The 10,193-nt window shown below is 71.5% G+C and overlaps 2 protein-coding genes across 2 annotated transcripts; both read left to right on the top strand.

The window, feature by feature from the left end:
* CARM1 (coactivator associated arginine methyltransferase 1) lies at window positions 1–6,881 on the top strand. The gene is made up of 16 exons (XM_086769108.1): window positions 1–184; window positions 2,106–2,231; window positions 2,313–2,419; window positions 2,546–2,650; window positions 3,386–3,496; window positions 3,589–3,766; window positions 4,050–4,140; window positions 4,253–4,334; window positions 4,439–4,524; window positions 4,633–4,722; window positions 4,826–4,963; window positions 5,223–5,312; window positions 5,399–5,511; window positions 5,629–5,706; window positions 6,017–6,085; window positions 6,157–6,881. Exons 1-16 carry the CDS (start codon window positions 40–42, stop codon window positions 6,297–6,299), a joined length of 1,752 nt encoding a protein of 583 aa, XP_086625234.1. The 5' UTR covers window positions 1–39; the 3' UTR covers window positions 6,300–6,881.
* A 1,112-nt stretch (window positions 6,882–7,993) lies between these two features.
* On the top strand, window positions 7,994–9,604 carry TIMM29 (translocase of inner mitochondrial membrane 29). Its single transcript, XM_086769109.1, has 2 exons — window positions 7,994–8,100; window positions 8,673–9,604. Exons 1-2 carry the CDS (start codon window positions 8,037–8,039, stop codon window positions 9,314–9,316), a joined length of 708 nt encoding a protein of 235 aa, XP_086625235.1. The 5' UTR covers window positions 7,994–8,036; the 3' UTR covers window positions 9,317–9,604.
* The last annotated feature ends 589 nt before the right edge of the window (window positions 9,605–10,193 follow it).

Consider the following 10,193-nt stretch of genomic DNA (forward strand, 5'->3'; position numbering starts at 1 on the left):
GTGGGCGTGGCCGGGGCGGGAGGCGGCGGCGGCTCCAAGATGGCCGCGGTGTCGGTGTTCGCCGGCGTGCGGCTCCTCACCATCGGGGACGCCAACGGCGAGATCCAGCGGCACCAGGAGCAGCAGCCGCTGCGCCTCGAGGTCCGCACCGGCCCCGACAGCGCCGGCCTGGCGCTCTACGGCCGTGAGTGCGGGCGGGGGGCCGCGCCGGGCCCGGGGCGGCCGGGGGGCGAGGCCCGGGGGGGCCGGGCCGGGCCGGGCCTGGGGAGGGGGGGAGCTGGGCCGGGCCTGGGCGGGGGGGCCGAGGGGCGAGGCCCGGGGGTCTGGGGGGCCGGGCCTGGGCCTGGGCCTGGGGGCGAGGCCCAGGGGGATGGGGGGGACCGGGGTGGGCCTGGGGGGGGGCTGGGCCTAGGGGGGGCCGAGGGGCCAGGCCCAGGGGCCTGGGGGTCTCGGGGGGCGGGAGGGCTGGGCCTGAGGGGGGACCAGGCCGGGCCTAGGGGGTAGGGGGGCAGGACTGGGCCTGAGGGGGGCTGGGGGGAGACCAGGCTGAGCTTAGGGGGGCTGGGGCGGGGGGCGCCGAGGGGCGAGGCCTGGGGGGGCAGGACTGGGGCTGGGGGGCGCCCGGGGGGGGCAGGGGGTGAGGGCTGGGGGGCCAGGGGGCGAGGCCTAGGGGGCTGGGGGGGGCCAGGCTGGGCCGGGGGGGGGCAGGGGGTGAGGCCAGGCGTTGGGGGGGACAGGACTGGGCTTGAGGGGTTCTGGGGGGGGCAGAGGGGATGGGGGGTTTGGGGGGGGCAGGGGCTGGGGGGCTGCGAGGGGCTATGGGGGGGCTGGGGGGGGCCGGCTCAGTGCCGCCCAGGCCGGGTGTGGGGTGCTGGGGGCCGCTGGCTCCGTGTCGTTCGGGGGGGGTGGTGCCAGCGCCGTCCCCCCGGGCTCCCTCGTCCCACCGGCCGTTCGCGGGGGCTGCCCGAAGCTGATATCCCCCCCCAAATATCCCAAATTTGGGGGGCTCTGCCGGCTGGGAATGGGGGGCTCGTGTCCCAGGCGGTGGGCGCGGTGCCGGGTTCTCTTTGTCTCCACGCGAGAATCGCTGGGTTTTGGGGTTTTTTTCCCTTTTTGGGGGGGGGGGTTGTTCCCCCCCGACCCCCCCTTCCCAAATCCGGCAGCTCCGGCTCCCGCCGGAGCCCCCCCGTCCTCCGCGCCCGGCCGCTGCCAGGACGCCGGCTCTGCGGCCGCGGGGGAAACAACGACCCGGCCCCCTCCCCTCCTCCCTCCCCGCTCCGCCAAAATTAATTGATCGCCGCAAGCAATTAACGCGGGACGGGGCAGGGGAAACCGAGGCGGGCGGGGCGGGGAGCCCGCAGCCCGTTTTCGGCGGGACCCCCGGCGCCGTCCTTCCCTCCTTTTTTTCCCGGCCTTTCCCAGAAAAGCCTTTGTGCGGCCGGGGCCGGGGGGCTCCCGCCGCCCTCTCCGCTCCGGGACGTCTGCCGCCGCTTTTTCCTCGCCGACGGACGCCGCTGCCGCCGCCGGGAATTTGCGCTTATCGCCGCCGCCGCCGCCGCGCCGGGGTCTCCGTCGGGGCCCCGCTCGTTTCCCGCTCGTCGCTCCCAGTTAACCGGGGCGATTTCCCGCGCCGCGCGATGCCGGGGGGAAACGCGGGTTTGGCCGCGGCGCCCGCTTTGGTTTTTCCCGGAGAGGTGCTAATTACCCCCCTCGCCGCTCCTCGCTTCAACGCGGCTAACGAGGGAACGCGGCTAACGAGGCGCCCGCGGCCGCCCGGTCGCTCTCGGTGTCGCCGGAGCCGGGAGTCCCGCGTCCCGGCCGCTCCGGTCGGGGTTTCTGGCCGCTCCAGAGCCCTGTGAGGCCCCTTGGCTCCCCGCAACGCCGCGTTAATTAGGCTAATTACCCTCTCTCCCTTGGCACACGTCTCACGCGGGCTGCGGGCTCCGGTCAGCGCCGGGACGGGCGCTCTGCCCCGTTTTCTCTTTATTTTTTTTGAGTTTTTAAAAATCTTTTTGGAAATATTTTTTTAATTTTGGAAATATTTTTTTATTTTTGGAAATATTTTTTTATTTTTTGAAGTAATTTAACCCCCCCCCGCCCCGCAGATGAAGACGTCTGCGTGTTCAAGTGCTCCGTGTCGCGCGAGACCGAGTGCAGCCGCGTGGGCAAGCAGTCCTTCATCGTCACGCTGGGCTGCAACAGCGTCCTGGTCCAGTTCGCCACCCCCACCGGTGCGTCCCCCCCGCGCCGCCCCGCCCCGCGCCGCCCCGCGCCCCCCGGCCCCGCCTAACGTCCCGCTCCGTCCCTCCCAGATTTCTGCTCCTTCTACAACATCCTCAAAAACTGCCGGGGCCACAACACGGAGCGCTCGGTTTTCAGCGAGCGGACGGAGGAATCCTCGGCCGTGCAGTATTTCCAGGTGAGGCGGGGCCGGGCGCGGCGGCTGTCGGTCGCCGTTCGGTCGCCGTTCGGTCGCCGCCGCGGGGGTTTGGCCGCGCCGCCGGTGCCATCCTGCGTCCCCTCTGTGTCCCCCCGTCCCTCCCAGTTCTACGGGTACCTGTCCCAGCAGCAGAACATGATGCAGGACTACGTCCGGACCGGCACCTACCAGCGAGCCATCCTGCAGAACCACAGCGACTTCAAGGACAAGGTCAGCCGCCGCGCGCCGCTCCGGCGAAATTCCCCCCGGCTCCCGCTGCCGGACCTGGGTTTGGGGTTTTTTTTCCCCGCTCCCCATCCGTCCCGCTGCTTGCCCCGTCTCCGCGGCGCTTTTATTTCTCGATGTTTCCCCCAAAAACACCGGCGGCGGGAGGGACGCGGCCGGGCGCGCCACCGGAGGCACCGGCACCGGGGCGCAGACGGCTTCCCGCTCCGTCAGCGCCGATCCCGCCGGTCGGGGGGTTAAATACGGGATCCGAGGGGATTTGGGCGCTCGGGAGCCGCTGGCCGCGCCGTTCTAATCCCGTTCTTCCCCCGGCCGAGCCGCCGCGGGTCCCGGCCGTTTCCAGATCCCTGATTCCCAATCCCCATCCCGTTTCCACTCCACATCCCAATCTCCAATCCTGATCCTATTTCCTAATCCCGATGCCATTTCCTGATCCTGATCCCATTCTCTGATCCCGTTTCCCGATCCTGATCCCGTTTCCCGATCCTGATCCCGTTTCCCGGTCCCCAATCCTGATCCCATTCCCTGATCCCGTTTCCCATTCCCTGATCCCATTCCCTGATCCCGTTTCCCGATCCCGTTTCTCCACGCCAGTCCCGTTCCTCAGTCCCAATCCCGACCCCCGATCCCGACTGCGGCTCCGGGATCCAGGCGGAATAAGCGCCCCCGTATCCCGTCCGCGCTTCACCGTCTCCCCCCCCCGCTCCCCGTGCATCCCAGATCGTCCTGGACGTCGGCTGCGGCTCCGGAATCCTCTCCTTCTTCGCGGCGCAGGCCGGCGCCAGGAAAATCTACGCGGTGGAGGCCAGCACCATGGCCCAGCACGCCGAGGTCAGCGCCCAAACCCCGCCTCGCCGGGCTCCCGGCGCGGCTCCTCGCCGCCTGCCCACCGCTCCGCGTTTTTGTGGGTTTTTTTCCGGCAGGTCCTGGTGAAGAGCAACAACCTGACGGAGCGGATCGTGGTGATCCCGGGAAAGGTGGAGGAGGTGGCGCTGCCGGAGCAGGTGGACATCATCATCTCCGAGCCCATGGGCTACATGCTCTTCAACGAGCGCATGCTGGAGAGCTACCTGCACGCCAAGAAATACCTGAAACCCAGCGGTGAGCGCCGGGCTCCGGGCATTCCCGCCGGGATCCGGGCATTCCCGCCGGGATCGGCGCCTTCCCGCCGGCAGCGGGGCTGGGGGGCGGCCCGGGGGGCTTCCCGCCGCACGGCGAGCTCTCCGCTCGCTGCCAGCCTGGGGAAGGGGAGCGGGCGCTTCCCGGCGGGATCGGCGCTTCCCGGCATCCTGGGGGGGGATCTTTCCGCGGGGAGAGGGGGGTGGGCGCTTCTCCGCGCCCCCCCCAGCCCCCAAACCGCGCCCCCCGCCCCCGTCCCGCGCAGGGAACATGTTCCCGACGATCGGCGACGTCCACCTGGCGCCCTTCACGGACGAGCAGCTCTACATGGAGCAGTTCACCAAGGCCAACTTCTGGTGAGGCCGGGGCGCGGGACGAGCCCCCCCGCCCCTCCCCCAGCCCTGGGATTTTGGGGGGGGGTCCCAGGCGCCCCCTCCTCACCCATTTCCCTCCCCCCCCCCCCCGCAGGTACCAGCCCTCCTTCCACGGCGTCGACCTCTCCGCGCTGCGCGGGGCGGCGGTGGACGAGTATTTCAGGCAGCCCGTGGTGGTGAGCGGGGGTGCGGGGGGTGCCGGGGGGGGCGCCAAACCATTTTGGGGGGCTCTGGGTGAACTGGGGGGGTCCCCGCTGACCCCCACCCCCCCCCCACGCAGGACACCTTCGATATCAGGATTTTAATGGCCAAATCGGTGAAATACACGGTGAATTTTTTAGAAGCCAAAGAAGGCGACTTGCACAGGTGGGTGGCGGGGGGGTGGGGGGGGTGTCCCGCCTGAGCCCCCGCCCCCCAAAATACGTGGGGGGGGCCGGACCCCCCCCCGGGTGACGGCGGGGCGCTGCTTTTCAGGATAGAAATCCCCTTCAAGTTCCACATGCTGCACTCGGGGCTGGTGCACGGCCTGGCCTTCTGGTTCGACGTCGCCTTCATCGGCTCCATGTAGGCCAGGGGGGCGATTAGGGGGGGCCGCGCTGCGCCTCCCCCCCCCCCACTGGTGGATTTTTGGGTGTTTTTTTGTGTGTGTCCCCCCCCGCCCCCCCAGAATGACGGTGTGGCTGTCGACGGCGCCCACCGAGCCGCTGACCCACTGGTACCAGGTGCGCTGCCTCTTCCAGTCGCCGCTCTTCGCCAAAGCCGGCGACACGCTCTCAGGGACGTGCCTGCTCGTCGCCAACAAGAGGTGGGGGAATTCGGGAGCCCCCCCCCGCCCCCCACCCCCATCCCGCACCCCTCCCCCGCTCCCGTTTCGCCGCCAGCGCCCTGGGCGGGGTGGGGGGGGGGTGCGGGTGCCGCCCCAGTTTCGGCGGCGTATTTATAGCTCGCCATGGAGCCGGGTCGCGCCCGCTCCCCGGGGTCGGGGGGGGGTTGGGGGGTTCGGGGCCCCCCCCGGGGTGCGGTTTGGGGGTCTCACAGCCCCCCTGTCCCCCCCACCCCCCCAGACAGAGCTATGACATCAGCATCGTGGCCCAGGTGGACCAGACCGGCTCCAAATCCAGCAACCTCCTGGACCTGAAAAACCCCTTCTTCAGGTAGGGGCTGGGGGGGGGAGGGCAGGGCTGGGGGGCCCCCCCGAGCCCCCCCCGGGCCTCACGCCCCCCCCCACCCCACCCCCCAGGTACACGGGGACCACCCCCTCGCCGCCCCCCGGCTCCCACTACACTTCCCCGTCGGAAAACATGTGGAACAGCGGCAGCTCCTACAACATGAGCACGGGCATGGCCGTGGCCGGTGCGTACGGCGGGCTGGGGGCTGGGGGGGGCGGGAGTGGGGGGGCTGGGGGCTGCGGGAGGGGGGAGGGGGGAGGCGCGGAGCCCCCCGCGGACCCCCCCGGTGTCTCCGGCGCAGGCATGCCCGCCGCGTACGACCTCAGCAGCGTCATCGCCGGCGGCTCCAACGTCGGCCACAACAACCTGATTCCTTTAGGTGAGCGCGCGGTGGGGGGCAGATTTTGGGGGGGGGGGGCGTGCGGAAGCCCCCCCCCCCCACCCCGTGTTTCCCCCCCCCCCACCCCGTGTCCCCCCCCTCACCCCCCTGTCCCCCCCCCACCCCGTGTTCCCCCCCCCACCCCCCTGTCCCCCCCCTCACCCCCTGTCCCCCCCCTCACCCCCTGTCCCCCCCCCTCACCCCCTGTCCCCCCCCCCCTCACCCCCTGTCCCCCCCCTCACCCCGTGTCCCCCCCCCTCACCCCCTGTCCCCCCCCCCACCCCGTGTCCCCCCCGTCCCCCCCCCGCAGCCAACACCGGCATCGTGAACCACACTCACTCCAGGATGGGCTCCATCATGAGCACGGGCATCGTCCAAGGTACCCCCCGCCCCCCAAACCCCCCCGAAACCCCCCCGGACCCCCCTGACCCCCCATCTCCCCCTCCCCAGGCTCCTCCAGCGCCCAGGGCGGCGGCGGCGGCGGCTCCGGCGCCCACTACCCCCTCAACAGCCAGTTCACCATGGGGGGGCCGCCCCTCTCCATGGCCTCCCCCATGTCCATCACCACCAACACCATGCACTACGGCAGCTGAGGGGCCGCCCCCCCCCAAAACCGGGGGGCCCCCGCCCCGCACCCCGCGGGGCCCCTCCTGCCTCCGCCGCCCGGCCCCCGCCGCGCTCCTCCGCGCCCCCGCGGCGTTTTGGGGGGGGGGGCTGGTTTGGTTTTTTTTTTATTTTATTTTGGTTGGGTTTTTTCAGGGGGGGGGTGGTTTTTGAGGTTTTTGGGGGTTTTTTTGGGTTTTTTCACCAAAAAACGCAGCCCCCGCCCCCCCGCCCCGCGGCTGCCGTCTTCCGGAACCGGCGCGGAGAGGAGAGAGAAAAAACACAAACCCAAAAAAACCCCAAACCGAGAAAAAGCGGAGGCTGGGATTCACCAAAATCCCCTCTTTTCGCCCCGGCGCGGGCGGGGGCGGCGCCGAGCTCCCCCCTTTCCCCGCGAGGGGCGCGGCCGGGACCCCCCCGTGGCGGCGGCGGGGGGGCGCGGGGGGGGCGCCGGAACTGCGGCTGCGCCGGGGGCTTTCTCGGGAATTTTTCCTTTTTTTTCGGGGGAATTTTTGTGTTTTTGGGGAATTTTTTTGGCCGTAGCAGCGAATAAACGGGAGCGTTTCCAAGGACGGCGCCCCGCTGGCTTCCGCCCCCCCCCCAAGCCCCCCCCGTGGTTTTGGGGGGACCCCCACGCGGCAGGCGGGGGGGACGGGCCCCTCCGGGACCCCCCAAAAACGCCAGGATGCACGCGGGGGGGGCACCGGCGGGGGCTGGTCCCAGTATGGACTGGGCACAATTTGGGGTGCAGACCCCCCCCCCCCGACCCCCAGGCCCGTCCCAGTATGGACCGGGCACAATTTGGGGTGCAGACCCCCCCCGACCCCCAGGGCCCGTCCCAGTATGGACTGGGCACAATTTGGGGTGCAGACCCCCGACCCCCAGGGCCCGTCCCAGTACGGACTGGGCACATTTTGGGGTGCAGACCCCCCCCCCCGACCCCCAGGGCCCGTCCCAGTATGGACCGGGCACAATTTGGGGTGCAGACCCCCCCCGACCCCCAGGGCCCGTCCCAGTATGGACTGGGCACAATTTGGGGTGCAGACCCCCGACCCCCAGGGCCCGTCCCAGTACGGACTGGGCACATTTTGGGGTGCAGACCCCCCCCCGACCCCCAGGGCCCGTCCCAGTACGGACTGGGCACATTTTGGGGTGCAGACCCCCCCCCCCCGACCCCCAGGGCCCGTCCCAGTATGGACTGGGCACAATTTGGGGTGCAGACCCCCCCCTCGCCAAGCTGTGGGGCTGGTCCCACGTGGGGGTCGGGGGGAGCCCCCCCACCCTGCTGGGATATGGAATGGGGGGCACGGAGACCCCCAAACCTTCCCAGTCCCAAACTGGGGGTCCTGGGGAGCCCCCCGCCCCCCCCCAGGTGCCCGCTGGGGGCCGGGGGGGACCCGAGGCCGGGGGGGGGGGGCGCCGCACTCACCCTGAAAGCGGAGCTGCTCGGGGGCCGCCGTGGCGGAGCCTGTCGCTGCCGGGACACCGGGGTTGGACGGGACCCCCCGGGACCCCAAAACCCCCGGAGCCGGTACCGCCCAGTCCCGGTCCCCGCTCAGCGCGCGGCGCCGCCACCCCCCGCCCTGCGCCCGCGATGGTTCCGCCCGGTGCGTCCTGCTTTTGCGCCCCCCCCGCCCCGCGTTCCCGCCGATGTCGTTCCCCCGCCCTCGTGGTGGTTCCGCCCGGTCCCTCGCCGGGATCCGTCCGGCCGGGAGCTGCATCCGGTCATGGCGGCGGCGGCGGCCGGGGGGGGCCGCGGCCTCTGGGGCCGCTTCGTGGAGAGCCGGATCGGTGAGGGGGGCCCGGGGGGGGCGGGAGCGGGGCACCGGTGGGAGGGGGCCGGGGGGCTGCACCCGCTTTTGGGTCCGTGGGGGGGGCGGTTCCCGGGGGTCTGCGCGGAACCCCCGGGGCCGGGGGGGGGGGATTGGGGGGCCGACAGGACCCTTGGGGCTGGGGAGGGGGTTGGGGGGCAGCCTGGACCCGTGGGTGTTGGGGGGCAGCTGGGAGCGATGAGGGGGTCTGGGGGTGCAGGGGGGGGCTCGACCGCTGTGTTCAATGGGAGGGGGCCCTTTGGGGGCACCCCGGACCCCTTGGTTGAGTTTGGGGGGGCAACCAGAACCCCGGGGCTCAGTTTTGGGGGGGTCGGGGGGGCAGCCGGGCCCCCTGGGCTCAGTTGGGGGGCAGCTCCGCCCCCCCTGGGTGCAGCTGGGGGGGGCTGGGGGGCAGCACCGGGGGGGGGCACTTAGGGGGCAGCCTTGACCCTCGCGCTCAGTTTGGGGGGCAGCTGGGGGGCAGCCGGGACCCCCGGGGCGGCTGGGGGGGGCCGCGGGCCGCCCCCGCCGTGGCTGACGGCCCCCCGGCAGGGCGCTGGTGGCGGGCGCTGCTGCAGGACTACGCGGCGGCGGCGCGGGAGGCAGCGCGGGGGGCCGCGGGCCGTCCCGGCGCGGCGGCGGCCTGGCTGGCGGGGGCGGCGGGGGCGGCCGCCTGCGCCGCCGCCGTCCCCGGCGCCGAATCCTTCGAAGCGGCGACGCTGGAAGCGGCCGGGACGCTGCTGCTCCTCTCCCCCGGCACCCGCAGCCCCGCCGCCGACCGCCACGTGCAACGCCTGCTGCGGCGCCGCGACGCCGGCCGCTTGCGCTACCGCGACCTCGTCTTCTTGGCGGTGGTCTACGAAGCCCCCCACGCCGCCGACGCCGCCTTCTACCCGGCGCGGTGCCGGCACTTGCGGCCGCGCTGGCGCGAGCTGCCCGCCCGCGTGCTGGACGTGGGGTTCTGCGGGCGCTGGTGGGTGCTGGCCGCGCGCCTGCGGGACTGCGACGTCAACGAGGAAGAGTTCGCCGCGCTGCCGGCGCGGCTGCGCCGCGTGGAGCCCCACCACCTCCGCTCCCACCGCAACGAAAGCCTTTTCCTGGAAAAATTCCGGCCCGTCGTCCTCACCCCGGAGCAGATCCGGCGCGCCGAGAGCGAGGGCGGCGCGCGGCGGGGCGGCGACGCCGCGGACCCGTGACCGGCAGCCGCGGGGGGGCCGTTCGTCTCGTTACGGCGCCGAATTCTCGAATTCCCGCCCGAATTCTCCTGGATTCGCCCCAAACGCCGCTCGTTAAGGCGTCTCGTTATCCATCGCGGCCGCCGCGCCTCCCGAATTATCCGCCGGCCGTTCGTCAGGGCGCCCGCTACTTCGTTATCGAGCAGCCGTTCGTTAGGGCGGCGCCGCGCCCGCCGCCCTCCCGTGAGTTATTCACCACCACGACGTTTAATTAATTAATTAATGTATTTATGGGGTTTTATATCTACATCTTACAGTGACGCCTGTTTTTCTGTGCCCAGAACCGGCTCCGCCGCGCGGGCGATGCTTCGTTTCCGTGCGAATCGGGCTGAAATCACCCAAAACCCAGCCGATTTGGGGCGATTCACGGGAATTTGACAAGCGCCCGTTGCCACGGTGACGAACCCGCTTCGTTAAACCTTAATTTCCTGCGGTAATTAAGCCCCGGCGGGGACGCGCGTGATTAATAACTGCGCCGGGGGATGCTGACGAGCGCCGGCGCTGAGGAGCTTCGTTACTGCGGCCTAATTATCCCTCTTTTCCCCAAAATGGATGGGTTTCGCCCGCAGGGGCTGGGATTCTGCGGAAAGTGACGTTTCCGCGCCCCCTTCCCCCCCCCACCCCCCCCGTTTCTCGGCGAAGCTGCTTTTTCTTTTTTTCCCCCAATTTTTGCACATTTTGGGGCTCCGCACCGGCCGGGGGGGGTCCGACGGGGCCTCTCCCCCCTCGGCGGCCCCCGGCGGGGGGGTTGCGGGGGCGGGGCCGCAAATTTGACCGAATTCACCCCGTTTTTACGCAGCGCTGGGCCTGCAAGCGGGGCCTGCGCCCCCCCCCCGGG

The sequence above is a fragment of the Chlamydotis macqueenii genome, chromosome 30 (genome assembly GCF_036417535.1).
Source record: "Chlamydotis macqueenii isolate bChlMac1 chromosome 30, bChlMac1.mat, whole genome shotgun sequence".
Taxonomy (NCBI): domain Eukaryota; kingdom Metazoa; phylum Chordata; class Aves; order Otidiformes; family Otididae; genus Chlamydotis; species Chlamydotis macqueenii.